This window comes from Xenopus laevis, chromosome 7L, assembly GCF_017654675.1.
Source record: "Xenopus laevis strain J_2021 chromosome 7L, Xenopus_laevis_v10.1, whole genome shotgun sequence".
NCBI classification, from domain to species: domain Eukaryota; kingdom Metazoa; phylum Chordata; class Amphibia; order Anura; family Pipidae; genus Xenopus; species Xenopus laevis.
Genome location: NC_054383.1, coordinates 21,192,150 through 21,216,374, shown reverse-complemented (window position 1 = coordinate 21,216,374; position 24,225 = coordinate 21,192,150). Strand labels below are relative to the sequence as shown.

Genomic DNA, 24,225 nt, shown 5'->3' with positions numbered 1-24,225 from the left:
TTTTTAAGGAATCATTATGCAGAAAAACTGCAACAAATTCTGAATAAGAAAACACTCCTGCTAAAAGCTGATGAAATCATGAAGAAGTAAATGGCAGATGTCCCTTTTACAACTAAAAGATCTTTCTTTGATTCGTTGTTTTAGAGGTTTTCACGCGCTTTTGTGCAGCAATCCGAAAAAGTCACAGTTATTGTGCCACAAGTTGAAAAAGTTGTGGTTTTCGCAACATTCATGACATTTGTGGTTTTGGAGAAAATGAGTTTAGTCATGGGTTCAAAAACCTCTGAAATCACTAAAATGAGACTGTTGATAAAAAGGCCTCCATGTGTGGAGTCGGACTGACATATACTATACAGGAGAACAATATTTTCCTCACTCTACAAATTCAGTGTTATCATACCACCTCTACAACCTGTGTACACTGCTAGAATATACTTTGCATTTTAGAGAATACGATTGTACAGTGTGTAGTGCAATGTTTGCTATGCTGTTTGTTTGCATGGTTCAGGCTTATGTAGAATGTTTAAGCATGTTTCTCAGGTTCAAGAACAAAGAAGCAATAGCACCAACTGATTTTTCCAAATTGTACTTTGGGAACAATTACTGCAACTTAATTATGTATCTATTTATTTCATTATGCATTATGTGACCATTCAGATGATGACTTGAAGACCCTCTGCTTTCCATGGTGGGTGCTGTGCACATTGTCTAGAAAGCAGAGGAGCTTCAAATTCTGGAACATGGAACAAGGTGAGAAGGTGTCTAAGGTGGAGATGGGAAATTGTCCCTATGAGTGAGAAGCATCATCGTTTCCTCCCCATCTGAGGAATCATGTATGTCTGTCTAAAAAATAAATATATATTTATTTATGGAATTTCAGATGCACATTGTTTTTACACAAGCTGAATTAAATGAGTCCATATAAAAAAGTATATATATTTTTAAAAAACTGAAATCAGTTTTTATTATTTATTATTCATACCCTATACTAGAATTGTCTTTATAGTAGGTTTGTGATTAGGATACACATACTGTATTTATGAATCCATCTGGACTATCCATACTAATAAATGCATTTGTATGAGTAGCCTTCAAAAACAGAGCCACTTCTTATGTTAGTGCTGCCTGGTCGGAAAAGTCAATTGATGTCTATGATTATTCATTAGTTTTATTTATTTATGAAAAGCACACAGTGGGCTTTCTGCGGAGTAAAAAGCAACAAAGAAAAAGAATAATAATAATAAAATGATAAATAATGAACTATTATGTTTATTCTTGTAAGATAAAACATCATAAAAATACTGTCAGGAGCGCTCTTTTGCGGAGTGCTCTGCTTGGTGGTGAAGATGGTGGCGCCAAGGGCCGTGCACTGAGGTCATCGCACTGCGCACATGATGTCATCTGGACAAAAGTGGAGCAAAAATTCTAAATAAAAGGACAGATTATGGGGCACATTTATGAACATTCAATTTTTTTGAAACTCAAATTTCTGAAATGTATAGAGCGGAAAAACTTGAAACCACAAATATAAAAATGTATCATCTAAAATTTGGCGAGTTTATGTAGAAGTCAACTGGAGTTGAATAGCAAAATTCAAGCTATTTTTCAATTCAGGTTTTCAAGATGAATTCAAACTTTGGTGGACAGAATATACAGAATGTAATTCAGTGCGTTCAAGTTTCTTTTACAGTTTTTTTTTAATAAATCATAGGCCTCCCTGTATACGTATTAAAATGGGGGGGAATCATGAAAATTAGTATTCTTTTCAATAGATCATTATTTAAATGATGCAGAAATCAAATTTGGGTCTGAATTGTGAGAATTATTCAGGCCTACCCAATGAATTTTCACTGAATGTGGCGTATAATTTACTGTTGTGTACCAGTAAATTTGCCTGAATTAATACACAACGTCTTTAGTAGTAGAAATTAAATTAATTTCAGTTGTTTTCCAAAGTAAATTGAGCATGGGCATTACAGTTCTTGATAATTTTCTGCTAAATTTGGTGCAATCCATTGAGCAGGTTTATCACAGTATTTCCATACAAGTCACATTAAGTCCAAGAATCTTCCAGTCAACTAAGTATATTAAAAATGACTTGTCCTGTGAAATTATAGCTGCTGTAGAATTCTACTACAAAGTGTTTTACAGAAACATAAGGAGTTTTATTTAATGCTAGCCCTTAACACAGTTAGCAATTCTCCTAACAGCTACGCATTATTCACTCTGAAATGGTTCTCCGATCAGATACCTGCTTAACATGTAATAAATGGATTGCAAAAGTCAATATATACATTGGAGGGTTAATTTAAATGCAAAGTGACTTTTCAGATGTCCAAAGCAGTTCTAATGGTCCTGCTTTATTTGGTTTCAGTTAAATAGTAGTGTTTCACATGGGAGGAGTAAACGCATTATTTTTTCAAACGCAAGCAAGAGGCCCATTGATGCTGGTAATGATTGCATCAAAACAGCTATTCGATTTTCCAAATGCGCATTCATGTCGGTTTTTCCATCATGAAACTCAATTGTTTTGTTCTGACCAAAAGTGTTTAGAAGACTAGTATTATTAACTAAATTAATCTTAATGACCCCCCAGACAGACGACAGGGTAGTGGTACCCATTTTAAAGAGTGCATATGCAATAAATAAAAAGTAAACAAAGCAATGAAAGTTGCCCATAAATAAATTACAACAAATTAAACAAGGCAATGAAAATTGCCCAATAAAGTAGTTATATTTAACCCTGCATGGTGTAAGTTGCCTATGAAATAGTAACTAACAATCTAACACAGATTCGGTTTTCTGGATTTGATTGTTACTTGCCCATCATATTGAACATCTACTTTGTTCAAATAAAAGGGTTAAACCCTTCTTTTTCCCTCTCTTTAAAGAGACACAATCATTATTAAATACATTAAACCTTTGTGGCTTCTATTTTTATTTATTATGTATTTCTAAAAAAAGATACTCAGTACTTTTGGGGGCACATTTTCTAAGGGTCGAAAAAAAAAGTCCGAAATACTCCGATTTTTGGGCTGATTCCAGTGCAGACGACAGAAACTTTTCAAAAAGGATGAGGACTGTTCCCGTTGATATACAACCTTGGTAGCTCTGAGAAGCTGGATTTTCGGATTCTGACTTTTTGCAGTCTTAAGGTATAATAAATCTCGAAAAAACATTTTTTCCAGTAAAAAGTTAGATTTTATATTTAAAAATAACTAAAAATTTTTTAAGGTTTTTGCATTTGGACTTAATAAATAAATTAATAAATAACCTCTTAAAAGTCATGTTTAAAGAAAGATATTTTTGTTCACAATCGATGCCTTTTTTTTCTTCTTCTCAAGTGTGAATATACATACTATAACTCGGATTTGGAACACGACTCAGCAAAACATTTTGTAGAGGATTGATTCACAAATTTGCAAAATTGCAACCTTTGAAATTTATAAATCAACCACTTTTTGTGCATTTAGTCATGTATTTTATATTGACTGTGACCACATTAAGGGGCCGATTCACTAACTTCGAGTGAAGGATTCGAAGTAAAAAAACTTCGAATTTCAAAGGTTTTTTTGGGCTACTTCGACCATCGAATGGGCTACTTCGACCTTCGACTACGACTATCGAAGGATTCAAAGTAAAAATCGTTTGACTATTCGACCATTCGATAGTCGAAGTACTGTCTCTTTAAAAAAAACTTCGACCCCCTAGTTCGCCATCTAAAAGCTACCGAAGTCAATGTTAGCCTATGGGGAAGGTCCCCATAGGCTTGGCTAACTTTTTTTGATCGAAGGATATTCCTTCGATCGTTGGATTTAAATCCTTCGAATCATTCGATTCGAAGGATTTAATCGTTAGATCGAAGGAATAATCCTTCGATCGTTCGATCGAACTATCTGCGCTAAATCCTACGACTTCGATATTGGAAGTCGAAGGATTTCAATTCCTAGTCGAATATCGAGGGTTAATTAACCCTCGATATTCGACCCTTAGTGAATCAGCCCCTAAATGTGGCTAAGATATAACAAAGCTTAATGGAACGCCCATAGCTCACAATAAATACAATTCCAATAGAGAATGAATTCTTACCCTGGAGCCAGTCCATCCAAGGAGAGCATACGGATACTGTTCATATGGAGTAATAACTAGATCCAGTCGGACAGCCTTCCAGTTTTTTCTCTCACATTCATGGGGATCTATTATATTACCTATGTCCATTTGTCTTTTTGGAAGTTTAAGAATAGTAAAGCACTTTTGAAAATGGTCAAGGGCATCCACATGTCTACTGGGAAGTTTGGTTTCATCAAATGTTGATTCGATGATATTGTAAAAAAGAAGAAGTCCCTTGAAATAACAAAGGCAAACTTTAATATGAAACCTGTGATTTGTTAATTAATTCACAATATTCAAAAATATAGATTTTTTTTAAGTGTAGCCTCCAGTTTTAAATGGCTGCTAAAGCCCTTACAAAAACTAACCTCAAATGAAAGACCCTATTCGAAGTCCAAGAAGTGCAGTAATACTATAATACTATGAAGGAAAATTACTACTTCATAGCAACAAACAATCAAATTAGAAGTGACCCTGTGTGAACAAAGCCGTGTATATGTTCTCTTAACTGGATTCTTAAGTGAAAAAAAGGTAACTCAAACATCACCAGCAAACATAAGGCCATAACATTGTCTGTTATATGAAGGCAACACCCATGACCCATTATGGTCCTCCGTTTGCAATTTTCAATTGTGCTCTGTTAATTGGTGTTAGGTGAGTAACTTACAGTGTCTTAATTGATTTCTGTAATTGTGATAGGTAACTTTGTTCTCTAAATAGGAAACAGATATTTCTTTACTGATTTTTTTTTTAAAATGTTATAAGATAAGTAGATACTGTAGATAGCATCACTTTGGGGCAGATTTATCAAGGGTCAAATTGAAAAATATAATTTTTAAATTCGAATTTCGAGGTTATTTCAGTGTAAGTCGACTAGGGAATAGTCCAAATTCGAATCGAATTTGAAAAAAAATCGAAAATTCGAATATCAAAATGTATTATATATTGTCTCTTTAAAAATTCGACTTCAACTATTTGCCTTCTAAAACCTTCTGAATTGCTGTTTTGGCCTATAGGGGACCTCCGAGAACCAATTTGGAGTCATACGAATACGATCCGGTCAATTAGATTTTATCTTATACAGCCTATTCACCCGAAGTTAAAAAATTAGATTTTTTTAATAAATTTTGGCTGGTCTTTATTTATTCCACTTTAAAATAACTCCAATAAACTCGAAATTCGACCCTTGATAAATCTGCCCCTATGTACTGTCACAATAAGGAGCAGATTTATCAAGGGTCGAATTTCGAGGTGATGGGAGTTTTTTTAAATAGTTGAAGTCAAATTTTTAAGGAGACAGTACATGATGAATTCTGATATTTAAATTTTTTTCAAGTTCAAATCAAATTTGGACTATTCCCTAGTCGAAGTACACTAAGGGGCCGATTCACCAAGGGTCGAATATCGAGGGTTAATTAACCCTCGATATTCGACTGGGAATTAAAATCCTTTGACTTCGAATATCGAAGTCGAATGATTTAGCGCAGATAGTACGATCGAACGATCGAAGGATTATTCCTTCGATCGAACGATTAAATCCTTCGAATCTTTCGATTCGAAGGATTTTAATACAACGATCGAAGGAATATCCTTCGATCAAAAAAGCTTAGGAAAGCCTATGGAGACCTTCCCCATAGGCTAACATTGAGTTTGGTAGGTTTTAGATGGCGAACTAGGGGGTCAAAGTTTTTTTTAAAGAGACAGTACTTCGATTATCGAATGGTCGAATAGTCTAACGATTTTTAGTTCGAATCCTTCGATTCGAAGTCAAAGTCGTAGTCGAAGGTCAAAGTAGCCAATTCCATGGTCGAAGTAGCCCAAAAAACACTTTGAAATTCGAAGTTTTTTTACTTCGAATCCTTCACTCGAAGTTAGTGAATCGGCCCCTTGAATTAGCTCAAAATTCGAAATTAGATTTTTCAATTCGACCCTTGATAAATCTGCACCATAATGTGTCCTTCCCTTTACCAAGACCTGAACATTATCCTTTCAATGTAAAATGCAATATAATCAGTGCAGATTCTAGGACACTATTCAAAAAGCAAACTAAAACCTAAAAATTATAACAATCAAACATCTTTCTTACCCGATTTTTCAGCACAGACATTGTATTGTGTAAAATGTTTTTTTCCTTTCCTTTTCTTGCACAAGTTATTAAAATGTCCACATCATGGCCCTTTTTCTTGCCTCTGTTTATAAAAAAAAGTCATATTAAGGATGTTAAAGGGAGACCAAATTCCATCATAAAATTAGAAGCCTCTTCAACGAAGTGGTTTTATAATCAGATATGAATTTATGCCCAGAAGTGCACTTTTGCATTTTTTTTCCAAACACAACCTGATGCATTTTTTGCATTTGACACGTAATCTAAATATAATAAAAAAAATGCATGCTGAACTCACCAAAATGCATTTACTTACAGGGTATGTATAACATGATATGTACATTTAGGTCCCTTAGGTTACTGGATATATATACTCAGATATAACATAAGGAAGTTGTCAAATGTCAAATGTGTATTAACATATTTAAATGTATTTACACACACACACATACAACATTGGTGCTCCCAGGACCTGGACGATATTTCAGTTATAAATAGTAAATTAACTATTTTTTGAGCAAAACACTATGGCAAGAGGTTATCATTTATACTCAAGCAGATTTATGTTGCAAGCAATGTAACCCATTAGTACTACTTATCTAAACACTAAACTCAAAGCAGAATTTTACCATAAAGAGCAGGGATAAAAGCTTTTAAACTATTTTTATTCCCTGAAAATGTGTATGATTGCATAAAGGGATCAAATGAAATGTTCTCATTTAATTTTGATTTTAAAGGTTTGTTCTCCTCTCCACCTAAAAAGTACGAGAAGCTGGTGACTGGGGAAGAAGAACCTTTGTTGTATGTGGATGTTTAGACCATCCAATTAGGAAGCACAGAACTTCTCAAGGATATCACTGCACACCATAGCCATAAGCAGGGTCGGACTGGGGGCCCGGGACCCACCGGGGCTGCTGTCGAGGGCCCCCCTCCGGACCCCACTGCTGCAGACCTAGCATCACCCTCCCGACTTAGTGCACCCCCCCGACGTGCTGCCGATCCGATGAGTTTGTGCGCACAGCGCGCACATACACTACGTTTGAGGAGCATGAAATTAACGCAAGAAGGAAGGCCCTGCCTCAAGGCCCTCCCCGCGTGCATGTGAAAACGCCAGCGCGTGCCACAAACTGTTTTTTTGGGGGCTGGGTCGGCGGGGGCCCACCGGGTTTTTTCCCGTTCGGGTGGCAACCCTAGGCCGCCCGTAGACTAAAAAAATGAAAGCAAGCCCCATACTACTATTTCACCTTCTCTAATCTTTATTTTGCCACACTCTTTTCCATCAGTCTGCCAGTTGAAGGATGTTTTTTTTACTGCTGCATAGTGATCTTTATCAAACACATATGCGCAGTAACTCACTTCAGGCATTTATTTGTGCAAATTCACCATAGCAATTAAATTACAAAATTTTAATAAATTAATTCATATCATACCACATACAGTATCAGCATCTCACCCCTGTCTCCATACCTCATGTTTGCCACTCCATTGGGTGCTTTATCAGAGGAGGTGTCAGAGAGATCTTTATACTGTAGCACTCCAGCTAATGCTTGTGCATGGCTGATTACTCACGAAAGCCCTACATTTCTAATTAACTTTGAGAATGTTTAGAGTCAGTTTGGAACTCGGCCATTGACTTTAATGCATTTGGAGTGAGAAAAATTGTCACACAAGTAAAAAAACATTGTTGTCTATTGACTTCAATGCTTTTTTCAAATTTTCTGCCATTTTGCAAACTTTTTGCAGTCTTGCTCATTTTCCGGTGAAGCGAAACAGGACAAATTCACTCTTCACTAATCACTATAGATCCAGAGACATACTACTTTTGATATAATGGAAAAAATTCGGGTGCATGGCCATGCAAGTAGAGGATCTCACCAGTTTACTCGTGGGGTCTTAGTGCACGTGCCCCAGACCTACAGCTCAAAGTGGAGGTATCATACAAAAAAAGAACAGCAGGCTCCCCTAGATCTCATGGACAGGTGAAGTAAAGGAATAACAAATGTACAGAAAGCCTTGCACATTTCGTGCACCTTGGCACTTATTCACAGGCTTATGATTCAGTGCCTAGGTGCATGAAATGCAGAAGGCTTTCTGTACATCAGTTATTTGCCTAAAATAAAAAATGCAGTTCTTGTCTGTGGGATCTGTTGCCTGCTGTTGTTTTGGTGCAAATACTTTTGGCCATATACTAAGTGTATATAGCAAAAGGAGCATTATGAGTTTAGGATCAGGTGAGGAATAAGGCAAATGATTTAGATATCTAGACACATAAACTTGACTAGGGATGTAGCGAACCGCCGAGTATGTGTTCGCGAACACCGGCAAAAAATGCGAACAGTTCGCGAACTTCGAACATCCGAAAATCGTTCGATTCGAACGATCGAAGGATTTTAATCGTTCGAATCGAACGAAAATCGTTTGATTTTAGCGTTCGAATGGTCGAATGGTCGAACGATTTTGACGCGAACGCCTATTGGCGAACGTCGCGCGACGTTCGCAAACTTGCGGCGGACGCGAACAGTCGAAGTTCGCGCGAACTAGTTCGCCGGCGAACAGTTCACTACATCCCTAAACTTGACCAATATCGAAATATAGGATTACAATATTGTCATCAAAACATATAGAGAACTAATCATAACAACCATAAAGTTATGGTCGCTATATATACAGTGCCTTGCAAAAGTCTTAACCCCCCTTGGCATTTTTCATGTTTTGTTGCCTCACAACCTGAAATTAAAATCAATTGTTTGAGATTTTGCACCATTTCATTTATAAAACATGCCCACAACTTTGAATATGTTTTTTTTTATTTTGAAGCAAACAACAAATAGGACAAAATAACTCTTCACCCACCCTAGAGTCAGTACTTTGTAGAGCCACCTCTTGCAGCAATTACAGCTGCAAATCGCTTTGGATATGTCTCTATGAGCTTGCCAAATCTTGCCACTGGGATTTTTGCCTATTCCTCAAGGCAACACTGCTCCAGCTCCTTCATGTTGGGTGGTTTTATGTTGGATGGTTTAGAATGAGAATCACCGGCGGGATGGCACTCGGAGCGCTTCATTTCCGAAGTTGCCCAAAGTTGCCTTACGAAGAAGAGGAGATTTGTCGCCAATTGACTAATCTCCCCGAATCTGACCATGTATCTCTGCTCTTAAGTATACTTTTAGTATGTGACAGAATGGGCAATTCTAAGCAACTTTCAATTGTTTTTTTTTAGAGTTAATGAATAATTTGCCTTCTTTTTCTTCAGACTCTTTTCACCTTTCAAATGGGGTTCACTGACCCCATCTAAAAACAATTGCTCTGTAAGGCTACAAACGTATATCTTTTATTTCTCATCTTTCTATTCATGCCCTCTCCTATAGTGATGGGCGAATTTATTCGTCAGGCGCGAATTTGCGCGATTCGCCGCCAGCGAATAAATTCGCGAAACGCCTGTGAAAAACAAGACGCTGCCGCCGTTTCGTGATTTTTTCGCCGTTTCGCGAATTTCGCGCGAAATTCACGAATTTTCCGGCGAACTGAACCGCCGCAAATTCGCCCATCACTACTCTCCTATTCATATCCCAATCTATTATTCAAACCAAGGCATGGTTGCTAGGGTAATTTATACCTTAGCAATCAGACTGCTGATCTTGTAGAGAGCTGCAGAATAAAAACACAAATAATAAAAAATGAAACCCAATTGACTCAAAATATCACTCTTTACATCTTACTAAATATATGCTTTAAGCTTCTAAAGAACCAATGATCGTGAACCACAACATCTGTTTACTTGTTGTTTATCATTTGCATCTCATATAATGATCTAATGCTGTGCTTGTTAAGACAGGATTAGCATCTATGAATTGTATTACATACATGTTATGGATGGAGAATATTCATGTATATAACCAAGCAAAGAACATTTCTAAGGAGACATTGGGTTTAGCCATCTGTGTATTTGTGTACCAAGGCTGCTTGAAATTGAAAAGCTGACAAAACAGGCGAATATATTAACACATTACAAGTCATACAGATTAACTGAAAATGATTAGAGTTGATTGTGATTCTCAATTTTACTCCCACACAGTTTGGGCTTCTTGAAACAAATCTATGTCATGTCAAACAGCCAAAACTTGTATTAACGATGACTTGGAAATCATAAAAGATTCTAGAAATCAAAGTATTATTACAAATTATCATCATCAACAGACTGGACCCACGGGAAACAACTTGTCACGATAAGAGACATTTATCATTACAATGGTGTATGTAATGTGTTAACTCTTTATATGAAGGAAAAAAACTGGTATGGGATTTATTATCTGAAAAAATAAAAGAAGCGCCTGCCCAAGTAAATCCAGATTTCTTTATCCTTTAAGCAAAGATGTTTTATTTATTTTTTTATTTGCTTGTAATGAAAATGCAGAGCCTTGTACTAGATATTAACTGAGCTAGTATAAATTTAACTTAATAGTAAAACCACTCACAGGGTCAATGAATATTTCTCTTTTTTATTAGCTTAAAGTGATACTGACTAAAAAACTACTTTTTAAATTATGAAGGTACAGGTATGGAACCTGTTATCCAGAATGCTCGGGACCTGGGGTTTTCCGGATAACGTATCTTTCCGTAATTTGGGTCTTCATGCCTTAAGTCTACTAGAAATTAATTTAAACATGAAATAAACCCAATAGGCTGGTTTTGCGTCCACTAAGGATTAATTATATCTTAGTTGGGATCAAGTACAAGCTACTGCTTTATTATTACAGAGAAAAAGGAAATCATTTTTAAAAATTTGGATTATATGGATAAAATGGAGTCAATGGGAGACAGCCATTCTGTAATTCGGAGCTTTCTGGATATCGGGTTTCCGGATAAGGGATCCTATACCTGTACATTAAAAGTTACCAATAGGTCATGCTGATTTCTGGTGTCAGTATCTCTTTAAGGCATAGTGCTCCACAATATGTTGTTTATATAAAAACCCAGTGTCCCAAACATTCCTGATTATAGATGCTAGGGATAATAAAATACCTGATACTGTCAATATTAGCTTTTTTACCAGCGGCAAAAAAATTCAATTTCACCATGTGGTCTGAAAAAAAGTAGCATTTTTGTCTGCCCCCATGTTCCCATAAACTTACAATCAGATTGTAGCCTTCCCCAAGAATTTTTTTTACCAGGCATAGATTCATGGCAAAATTCAGCATTTTGCGAGCAGAATTTTTTTTCGTGAAAATTTTCACCTCAAAAGAAATGTTGCGTCCAAGACTCCAATGTAATTTGTGCAAAAAAGTCACCAATAAAAAAATCCCAATTCCAATTGATTTTAGCCAAAATAGTTGCCACAAAAAAACTGCCCATTGACTTTTTTTGTCATCACTATTCCCCAGCCCTAGCCTGTCTATCTACGGCGCCATCCAAACGCAGAATTTTTGGGATTGTCGGAAGAAACCCAGCGCAGATCATGATGACTTCAAATTGTTAAAGGGACATCTCCCATTGACTTATACATGACCTCAACAGGTTTGAGATGGCAGATTTTTTACTTTTTGCGGCTTCAGGGTATAAATAATTCTACATTTCTAGTTTTTTTCTCAAAAAATTTGGGTTTTTGCCCAAAACACCTCAACCAGAAAAAACGAGTTGAGCAAATAACCCCCTTAGAGAAAACAAAACTTGACCTTTAATAAATAGAGCCCTTAGTGTAAAAACCATGAAAAACTCTAACACAAAATGTCACCAAATAAAAGTAGCAAATGTCCCATAGTCAATGGAAGTTGCATTCATCCTATTGGACCTTCTTTATCCATTCAGACTTTTAGAAGTTTTTGGATTAATTGTCTGGAAAACTCACATTTTTAGAGGTTTGAGAGGTTTTCAAAAATTTTAGCACATTGTTCAGCATTTCAAATAATAAATTGCATGGCATTTGTGGTTTTGGAGAAAATTAGTTTATTGGTGGCTTCAAGAACCTCTTGTATTGTATTCAGTCAGGCATTTGGCTGAATCCTACATGGGTACGGCCAAATCATAGACTGAATTCCACCAGTAAGTGATCGCCAGTGACATCAGTATCGACAATATGAAAAATTTGCAGTCAAATTTAGCATTTCATCCAGTATTATTTGATTTGATGACAGAAAAAGCTGGTCTCCAAGAGAATTTTCTTTTATCAATGTTTCAAAACAAAAGTTTTCACTTCTAATTTATTTATGCATATTGTTTAATAAATACTGGTGTCTATAAACATTTCATTCTATTTGCATATTTCATCTTGAGGCTAAAAAAAATGGATTATGAAGTTTGTTATTAAGAAGTTTGATGTATCTGCTGATCCAGTCATCAAGAGACTAACGGAAAATAAGAAAAGTCAGGGACAATAAAACTCACTTTAGGAAACTCAGTTATTCTGCTACAGCAGTTAATTGGGCTCATTTTATTGAAACACTATCTACAATCTGTAATATTTTTTGAAATAAGTATATTTTTCTAGAAAATTGGTATCTAAATCTTATGGCTATATAATTTGGAGATGAAAGCCTTGATTGTGATGCAAGTTTCTTGCCTTCATAAAGCTTTAAAAAAAAAATGTCAGGTAGTTGAAATAAAATAAAGTACAAAAACCAACAAACTACATAAAAAAATATGGGAAAAAACTCCTGTTTTGTACGTTACACTAGGGACTGCAGCTTCCATTTGGAAAGAAATTACTTTGGTAGTCAATAAATTTTCTGCCCATTTATATGTTAATTTATGTTTCATTTACAACATAAGGAACTATAAAACATGCAGAATGTTTTAAGAGATGGTAATATGCAAAGCACAGATTTTCATTTTAATTTGTAGGTTAGCAAATGGACCAAAACTAAAACCGTGTTAGTATATCTGTATCCTTTCTAAAGAAACGAGGTTCTAAAACTGTGAGGTTCTAAAATAAGTCTTATCATAATCTTTTTTAGGTGTTTTAAGCAATTGCCTTTTTTGGAAATAGCCATTATTAATGTAACGCTAATCTGGGCTATCCAGACCACAAGGAGTTACTGTGTCTAGCTATTGGTTACTTTGGACTCACACATCAGGATCAGGGCCTTGGCTTAGTGGAAGCTGTCCCTTTAAGGTGTAGCACAACTACAACACACAGGCTACTGTATATAAAAATAGATTGATTTGATGCCAGGAGGTTCTTGATGAAATAACAGATGGTATTTATTATATAGAGACAATTGACCACAGGTTTACTCCCATAAGGCATAGAAGTCAAGTGTACATCAATTCCCAGAAGACAGATATACCTTTGTGGGGATCGGGATCACTAGTGGAGTAGTTAGGGAGACGAAGTCTAAAGCCTAACACCCTATCCACTGAGTCCCTGTACTAAAGGCAAAACGAAGCCTTTGGGAAGCTATTCCCTGCTACTATCCTTGATGGAGCACACAGCTGCTCATGCTATATAAAGCTGTCTATCTCACTCTACTAGAGAGTCTGCCCTATGATAGCTAATCTTGTTCACAGGGTTTCCTGGTCCCTGACTTAATCACCAAAGGCACAGGTCCCTTTGGGGCAAATGGCATTACTAGGGCCTTGGTGATCCCAGGCTCAATGGGAAACACCTAGCTCGAAGGACGCTAGGAGCCAAAGAGGAAGAGGCCACTCCTTTCCAACACTATATAGGAGTGTGGCAGGAAGTAGTCATTACACCTTTGGCCAATAACTAGTGGTGTACTAAAGAACTGTTATAAGGGCTTATGCCCAATAACAAAGGAGTACAGAAAGAAGGTAGGGATTTAATCTATAGGGGCATAGCAATCCTATAGGTCCCTACATTAATATGAAGATCATGGAAACAAAGGGGGGAGTTCACAAAAATCAGCCATAAAAATGTTGTGTAAATATGTAATGGAGTTACAGATGAAATTTGCTAAATGTTTCTGCCTCTATAGAGAAATGTTGCAAATTTTTGAGAATTTATCATAACTACGACAGTCTATTTGCTCCCCCCCCAAAATATACAGGCACAAAAAAGAGGGTAACGGTGCACAAAGCTTTGGACATTGGCCCAAGTTCCAAGACTGGACCAGATAATGTTCTAGTGTTTCAAATGCAGAGTCTGAGTTTCTTTTTGATGAGGTTGAGAAATGTTCCTTACTGTGGAATCCAGGGAAAGAATTCCAGAGGTAAGGAGCAGCAAGAAAGGTTTTAGATGAGAGTCTGCAATGGATGTAGAAGGTGTGAAAAGATGGTGGCTCTTGGAGGAGCAGAGGAGATGGCCAGGAATGTAGAGGGAGACAAGTTAGGAGATAGTGAGGATCAGAGAAGAAAAGGGCTTTGTATATTACAAGAAGGATGTTGCAAAAGAATTCTAGCAACAAAGTTTAGAATGAACTGCATGGGAGAGAAATGGGAGTCTGGGAGACCAGGTAGTAGGAGGTTGCAGTAGGCATGGATTTGTGTTTTTGCACTCAAAATATAACATTTCTGGGGCACACAAGACATTTTTGAGGGTTAGGTGAAACAAGGACATTTTTACAGTTTATGCAACATTTTTGAACATTGTCTGCCATTACAATATATCGAGATAAAACCAAAAAATCGAGATATTAGAGATATGTGCAATGTTCTACCAAAATTTAATTGAAAACTGCTTCGATTATTAGTTGAAAATGGAATTTCAATACCTTGCTACTAAAATCAGTTACTAATGTAAAAAAACGTCATTGTCTCATGAATACAGTGTACAATTGTTTCCTATCATTTGCTCCCAAAACTATAATATAGTTAATATCTCTACATTTAAGCTTGGGAGGAAGAAGTTTGGGATATACAGCAAGATCGAAAGCATCAACGATTGGTTAAAACATAATTTTAGGAAAAAAGCATGTTGAACTGCTCAAATGTTTTAATTTTTGCAATGAGACGCTGTGATACAAGACCACCAATTGCTATTACAATAAAGAACATATGGGCAAAATGAGACTGGAATATTTCACACTGAGGAGTGAAAACAAATATAGTGTATGCGTCAACAACAGAGTCTCATCAAGGATTTATTTAGGAACTGATTATCTCACCAAACTCCGCACAGCTACTGTATACAGTGACAGATGCGCATTTATCAAGCTATTCCCTGCTCTCTCGCTTGCATTGTTAAAATGCGTGTATCGTGAAAAATGTTTTGCTCTGTTCTAAACAGTCACTGCTGCCAAATGACAGGACCCCCCAGCAATGCAGGAAACTGCTCCCATGAGTAGTAATTGCATGATAAACAAAGGTCAGCCATGATATTCTCCTTCTTCTATGGAGATCATGAAAGTCTAGTGTTTTGAGTGTTGAACCAAATAATTGTTTCTTTACATGTTAACAGCGAAACACATATTTAAGTTACAACATCTCTGCAGGTACAAGCATTGTATAGCAGGACTATAAAATAATAATAGAAACCAACAGCAATTGGCCTTATATTGTTTCTGTACATCATTATTATCCAGGGTTTACAAGGACAAAATGATATTGTTGCATAATAAATGCATGTTGTAATGGAAAGCAAGTAGTGTCTCTTTCTGGTACATCCACCTCTTCATACGCTTTTCAAATATAGGACACCTTTTTCCCTACTGTACTCTGAGGCTGCCTAGATTTAAGCATAGGATCCCCCTAGGTGCAAGGCTTTAAAATACAGACAAGGAGGTAATTAGCAGCAACTCCAGAAAGCCTCAACATCTATGATAATCCAACCTCATTTTATGCTTGAAGACACCTAAGTTTATCCTCTCAACAGTTGCCTAAAGCAAACTGAGCATGTGCAGAGTCACTGACACTCAAAATAAGTCTTACCAATATCCAGGATGGGGAGCTTCTGTTGACAACTTTGAAAGGCTGACTCATTATAGGTACAGTCAATTCAATATAGAGAATGCAACATTTCTAGCCATATTCTACTTCTCCAGCTTCATGCATCCATATAATTGAAAATAGTCGGTCTGTGTAACTGTATATTGAAGTTTGCATTTTCATGTTATTAAATAGTAACATAGTAGCATAGTAATTTAGGTTGAATTCTATTTTAACCTGCCTAACTGCTAGTTGATCCAGAGGAAGGCAAAAAAAAAACCCATCTGAAGCCTCAGAGCGGGAAGAAATTCCTTCCTGACTCCAAAATGGCAAATGGACTAGTCCCTGGATCAACTTGTAGATGAGCTATCTCCCATAACCCTGTATTCCCTCACTTGCTAAAAAATCATCCAACCCCTATTTAAAGCTATCTAATGTATCAGCCTGTACCACTGATTCAGGGAGAAAATTCCACATCTTCACAGCTCTCATTGTAAAAAATCCCCTTCCAAATATCCTCTTTTCTTCTAATCGGAATGGGTGACCTTGTGTCAGCTGGAAAGACCTACTGGTAAATAAAGCATTAGAGAGATTATTATATGATCCCTTATATATTTATACATAGTCATCATATCTCGCCTTAAGCCTCTTCTCCTGCGTGAACATCCCCAATTTGGCCAGTCTTTCCTCATAGCTAAGATTTTCCATACCTTTTACCAGCTTAGTTGCCCTTCTCTGTACCCTCTCTAATACAATAATGTCCTGTTTGAGCACTGGAGAACAAAACTGTACGGCATATTCTAGATGGGACCTTACCAGTGCTCTATACAGTGGAAGAATGACCCCCTCATCCCGTGAATCAATGTCCCTTTTAATACAGCTCAAGACCTTATTTGCCTTGATGCTGCTTTATCCTTTTCTATAATGGGTTTGCCTAATGCAGTCCCATTAAGGGTATAAGTGACTTGGATATTTTTACATCCCAGGTGCATGACTTTACATTTGTCAACATTGAATCACATCTGCCACTTAGTTGCCCAGATTGCCAGTTTGTCAGGATCCTGTTGCAAGGATGTTTTTAAACAGAAACACACCTTCTGTTTTCAGACAATGAAAAGCATTTTATTAATGATTTCCACTTAACCACATGGAGATGAACTAGGGGTGTGATTTTGGGTCTGAAAGTTCAGTAGTGGCACTATGCCTGGCAATCTCCTTCAGACTGCAGAATGGATGGAGCACAACTGCCATAGTTGATTATTCCGATTCTTTTGTTCAAGCTGAGACCATTACTGATGATACGGAAAACGTAGTGTAACCATTGTCTTCTTCACCAATATAGTACAAGTGGTCTTGAGTTTAGAATGATTCTACAGAAAAATATCTCTATTATTATAAAACATGTTTTTTCATGTCCAATTCACTGCAATAACATTATATTTTCCATGAAGATTCCCCTTGAACTCTTCAAGCAAATGTTTCTGAAGCCGCACCATTTGATGTAAGTGTTTTTTCATCAACGATTACAATTCTGTCAAACTCAATATCAACAAACACATAACCATTTTGCAGCTCAGTCCCAGTTAATGTGTGTTCCATCTGCTGGGGAGGCCTTGTATAACTTACTCAAATCACCCTGCCAGATTTACTCATCTTTTCTCTCGTAGAATTGTAGCCCCTTTATTTATTCCGCAGCTTCAGAGAAATCTGAATATTAATGGTCTTCTAAAGAGGAGCTCAAACTGTCACATTTGGAAGACTGAGAATCTGCTCAGTTAATATTTTGTTAGCATAAAAAGGACATTTTTCAATCATAAATCAAATAAATACACAACTATCTGACTTAGTGGACTGCAATTCCCAGCATTCCACCAATAGCAATTGTGCAAGTTTCAGTTCACGGGCAACTGGAGGGCAACATATTGCATATCTAATGTACTGTATATGCTGAAAACATCAAATAATTAAGAGATGAATGAAATTTTTTTACCAGACATGGATTTCTGGCAAAATTATTGGTTTTGTCATCTGCAATTTTTTTTCACAAAATCAAATTTGAAGCAAAAATGATTGGTGAGCAAAGACATTAGGGAAGAAAATGTAGCAACAGAAATGCCCATTGACTTCAATGTGTTTTACACATTTTTGGATTGATTAGCACCTTACTACTATTAATCGTACTTTTCACAGCCTTTTTTTTTATGGTCAAGGGGGCGAAAATGTTGCTTCTTGATGCAGGTTTCTGAGATATTAACAGCACGCCAATACAGTACAAAAATTTATATAAAAGCTGGTGCATTCATGGAATAGTCAGTCCATTTTTTTTCAATTTGAGTTTTTGAGATTTGTTTTAAATTGGGGGGGAATCATTGAAAATGAAGGGTGAAATCAGATTTTTTTTTGACTTTTTACACTTTTTAAGTTTTCGCGATTTGAATTTCGATAAATAAGAACAGATATTTTTTGAGTTTTCATGTTTTTCTAATTAAAAAATTTAAAGATAACATTTTTGATAAGTCTGCCTCATTTTTCCATTACAAGGAATTGTGAATGGTGGGACAGTTTCAGTTGTATATCCCCCTCTAAAAACCTGCCCTGTAAATAGGAATCCATTCTTTCTAATTGTTGTTGTGGATAAAACTTAAGCCTACCAGACTTTAAATTTTATGATTATTATTATTATTAGTATTTTGATTATCCAGAAGTTTTTAGTCTTCTCACAAAAACATCAGTTTTAGGGGATTCAGAAATGGTTACCAGTGCCCCCTAAAGTTCTTATGAGACATTGCCAGCTATACACAATACTATTAATTCAGACTACTTCAAAAAATGCTTTTATATTGTTTTCCTTTCAGAAAAAAAAATGGAAAAAAAAGCAGTTAGCATGACAAGAATGAAATATTGATGCCAGAGCAGGAACTTTGCATACAGCAGACTTGTTCTCGCAATGTATGATCTTTGAAACTTCATCTGCCAACAGAGGACAGGCAAACAAGATTGATGGGAGAAAACCATCAGGGAGGTTTAATTTTACTTTTCAGTTATAACAGACAGAAGAGAGATATGTAGAGATCAGTTGTAGGCTAAGCTCTGTCAGACTTGTCTCGGACTCATTGAAACATTATGTCCAGATCTGCACTGCACAGATAAAGTATACAAATATTAGAACTGTCTCTGTTAGAGAAACGAATGAATATGAATATTTTTTACATTGGACTTTAGAAAAGGGGAATAATTAGCATCTGTGATAAATAATGGAGTGTTTTAGGCAGGACTTTTTCAAAAATCCCCAACCAGTGAGGACAAGGGGATACTAAGTCACTTTCCTTAATGATTTTCAAAGTATAAATATGCCTGACGCATTTCACATCATTTTTTTTTAAAATGCCTGAAGCAAAAGTCCATTGCTGGAACTATTACAATCAGCTATTATTTTATTATCAGTCTCTTTATAGAACCCCAGTGCTACACACAAAGGAGGTTTTCAGTATCCTTTTATATAATGTTGCAGCTTGTTATTTCCAAGCACCAGTTCAGTTGCCCATGTTCCTGTGGGACACTATTGTCTTACTATTTTAAGCACTAGTCTTCTTTCCCTTTTTCTTCTGCTACTACAGGTTTATGTATTATAAGAATGAATGCCTACACTAATATGAAATACAAGGATATTAGAAACCACCTTGGAATTGTGTGACTTGCATTTTGAAAATTACTATGCATTTTTATATAGACAAGGTTATGGAATACATATGTGTGTGTGTATTTTGAAAATAAAAAGCAACAAGACGATATTTCTGCTGTTGGCTCGGTGGATTCAAAGTGACCTATTTATAGACATTCAAAAGGATAACAATCACTAGTTGTTCCAATAACCGTTGCTACAGAAACACAGAGTATATAAGCTAGCTCTAATACAAGATATTGATCCACTTGAAGGGATTGAGCTCAACATTTAACAAGATTTTTTACACATTTTTGTTTCTGCTTACTATGCCTAAGAGTGTAACATGATGGAAGCCTGGAGGGAAATACAAAGATAGAGACCTCTTTACATTATAGATACGTTAGGTAATTCTTTTGAGCATTAAACTATATGATATCCCTCCAACTTTAGAATAGGATATTAAATGACATTCCCAACACATAGATCATATTGGTTAGTAAGAGTGATATAAAATGCATAACATAATCTTAACAAATAATGGCTATGCTACACCAAATGTACAGCTGAGGCTGATTATATTGATGCATCTATGCACTTAGTAACATTTTACTTTCCTAATGTTTATATCATGGTTTCATTCTTCGTTGTGCAGTGGCAGCAGGCTTTATAGAAGCGTACATCTACCAGTGCCGGCTGGGCCAACACAGAAGGGAGCCCTAGACAAGACCCCTGGCAATATCCTGCTCCAACCATCCAATTGGGTTTGTATCTATATATAGGCACCCGAGGGCTTGTGCCTAGAGCAACTGCTTTTGGGGGATGGCCATAGAATGCCTATATAATGGGAGCAAATTTCTAAATAAAATTAAAAATCCACCACAGCCGCTGAGGTAGAATAAATCTGGTGGCTGAGCTGGTGTGGTGAGAGGTTAGCAAAATTTGGAAGTGACTGTTTCAGGGCGTACATTGGGGTGCTCTAGGGTTCCTGGAGTGGCACCAGGCCTAAATGCACACAACACCTAATACTACTGCAACCACCTGGTCCCACATGTCACTTTTACTCCCCCCCTGCTGCACTGGCTATGTGCACAAAAATTACATTGACAGCTAAAAATTATAAAAGATTTTGAGATGCTAAAGGTTCAGTCTCAAAATAATGACAATGTATCACAAACATTGGGAAAAAATCTAATTGACTAAGACTGTCACTGCTAGTTAAAGCTTAAAGCACTTAACCAAACCCCACAATAACCATAAAAATAAATCAGCACCTCTTTAAACCTGCTTTCAGCAAAAATTGGATGTTGAGATCTTAATAAAGATAGAGGAGAACTATAAAAAAAAACCCTCTGTGACCAAGGACAACACACAAAAACACAATGCATAAACTTAGGCCCCTGATCAATGGGAAATATCCTATATAATAAAGTTGAAGTGTCTCTGCGTCCAGTCCCTGTGTCCGTGGGATTGCGCTACTGCGCATCTGCCCCACGGACCGTCTCTGGCGAATTTAAACTCTAAAATGGGTTTTTGACTACATATGTTCTAGCGCCCGTTAATTTAACGGGCTTAATGTCTAGTTCTATATAATCTGATGAGCCATCTTTTACCCTTTGTCCTTATGATCTACGACAGGGATCCCCAACCTTTAGAACCCGTGAGCAACATTCAGAAGTAAAAGGAGTTGGGGAGCAACACTAGCATGAAAAACTTTCCTGGGGTGCCAAATAGGGGCGGTGATTGGCCATTTAGTAGCCCCTATGCGGATTGTCAACCCACATTGAGGCTCTGTTTGGCAGTACACCTGTTTTTATACAACCAAAACTTGCCTCCAAGCCTGAAATTCAAAAATAAGCTCCTGCTTTGAGGCCACTGGGAGCAACATCCAAGGGGTTGGAGAGCAACATGTTGCTCGCGAGCTACTGGTTGGGGATCACTGATCTACGATATGATCTATAATAAGTATGTGTCGGCTAACAGTTTAACATAGCGGTTGAGGGTCTATCAGACTGATTAGGATTCAGAAATGTTCCTTACGGTCATAAAGCAGCCAAAGGATAGTTATGTAGGACCAAGAGAAACCTCATGGTGCAAACACGGTTCCCTCATAATATTCCAATTCTGCAATATGACAAAGCCCAAATGGAAAAGCTTTTAACAAATGCCTCAGTCACCTGATCCAAAAATCATATATCCCATCACAAAGTAGATTTCCTACTTTCTTCATCCCTCAAAAACTAAAGACCTGTTAAAGAATGGTCCAATATCCCATTACAGACAGTTCTAAACTGGCAACATTCTAAGAACATCTGAAGAGCTCTTACTAGGTACTTGATACTTCAAAGTTGTATATTGTTAGATATTTGATTTCATTTGCCACCAAGAACATGTTTAAAAGCTCACATGTTCACCCCTTCCACCATCCTGATGAAGTCCAGGTGCCTCCTCAACCCTTAACATTACTTTGTTAATTAGACCTTTAGAAGTCTTTTCCAGGTTTGGGGGTGACATCTCAAAATGGAAACAGATTTCTAAATTTCCAAACTCCATTATCAAAAATCATTGTCACTGTATCAGTTAAATATAGAAACATGCATAATATAATTGTTGTTAGACAATAATACTCCTTTTTATATATATATATATTCAATATACTCCTTTTCTGTAAGTGTAATCAATGCCATGGCTATATACTCCATACTCATTAGCTTAAAAAAACCCAAGATTTTTTTTTTTTTTTAGCTCTGTCTACGTGTTTGACTTTCCAACAAACAATAATTTGATACAAATTAAAATAAAATGAATTATGTAAGCTCCTGCTGACCAAAACCATGAAGAGTAAAACAGACAAAGCCTGAAATGAAATTACTGTTGTTTGTGAAAAAATGCTGGTAGCTTAAATTTTAGTATAAAATATGTGGCCAGAGAGGAGGCATTGGATTTAATAGCTAGACGAAGCCTAATACTTTATATCATTTTTTTAATAAAATATGTATGGAAAAAAACAGACCGTCAGCTAAAAACGGAAAGTGTTTACCAAATGAAAATGCTGTATTAATGACCAACTTGTTCAAGGACAGAGCATTATTTTTTTTCCAATCATTTCAGTCTCCTATGAATCTGCAGCGGCAATGAAAATGTTTAAATATATATATATATGTGTGTGTGTGTCTACAGTATATAGAATTTTTATTGTGAATTAATTGCTAATTATGTCTCATTAGAGGACAAAGCAATCCATCCCAAACTCCTAGAATAATAATGAGCAGTCTACATTTATTAACATCCCTTATGATTTGGGTTTTATTTCTGTAGCTCATCCCAGAACCAACATTTTTAGCTGAACTACTAATAGACAGGTCTCAGCTCTAGCAGACATTGGCATTTGCTGTGTTTCCGCCAACAGGCGGAATGAAAAGCATCACCACATATGGTTATCCATTGTTATCAAAATTAAACCTATTTTGTTTAAAACCTCAATTGCCATGAAATGTATTTAAACATCCGAATATAAAAAGAATAAACGGGAAAAAAAAACGCTGAATGAGCCGCGAAAAAAAACCATTAAAACCTCTAATAATTTAGACGTGAAGAAAAAAAGACCATGTGTTTTCTTCAATGCTTTCCTAAAGAACATGCCTCCTCGTAGAGCCATTCAGCAGTTGTTGCAAATACCTTTTCACCCCAAATCTTGAGCACTTACATAGTTTTACATTAAAGGTACTTGCTTACAAGCATGCTCCTTTCAAATTTCAGCTGCCCATCAATGCACTTGTCACTGTTGCAAAGTAAGGGGTATTTTAATAACAGATACACCAATCCTAGTAACCTATATCAACCAATCAGCAATTAGCATGTGCTGGTCATAGGGTCTAAATTAAATTATTCACCATAGTTCTTCGGAGGGGCGCTCCCTATCTTTGTCTTCATAATTTTGAATTTGTAGCCCCATACTTATCATAGGGTGAACATAAATTTGCTCTATTTTCCCTGTTTGATAAATATGCAAATATTGTACCTGTTCTATCATCACTACGTACGTGACTATGCCAAAAACACAAGGCAGTGGAATAGGACTCCCAAGTGACAATAAGTTAAACCTTCATTAAGCATCTAGCATCTAGAATAGATAATAGGAACGTTCTATTAAATGGAATTGCACAGTAAAATAAGGAGAAGAATATGCAATACCAGTTGATATTTTATACATATTTATATCAAATTACAGGCATCTTTTTATTGTACAGGCACCATGTTTGCTGAGCATCCATATGCACACACTGTCAAAACAGTGACATTTTGAAACTATCTGACAAGCTGACACACACATTGACAGCAAGAGTGTCACACTACATGCTCTCTGCACCCTATACTCAATGTGTATTTTACTCTATCAGTCTGGAATGAGAAAAAAGTTCATTTCTATAAGAATCATGTTGCATTTATATATATATATATATATATATATATATATATATATATATATATATATATATATATATATATATATATATATATATATATATAT

At 36.3% G+C, this 24,225-nt stretch overlaps 1 protein-coding gene across 1 annotated transcript in view; it reads right to left on the bottom strand.

Annotated features, from left to right (window-relative positions):
- The window catches only part of dntt.L (DNA nucleotidylexotransferase L homeolog), a 178,559-nt gene that overhangs the window by 54,278 nt on the left and 100,056 nt on the right, over window positions 1–24,225 (bottom strand). The window contains 2 exon segments of the mRNA NM_001085782.1: window positions 4,090–4,344; window positions 6,197–6,299. Coding sequence (NP_001079251.1) covers window positions 4,090–4,344; window positions 6,197–6,299 — 358 coding nt within the window.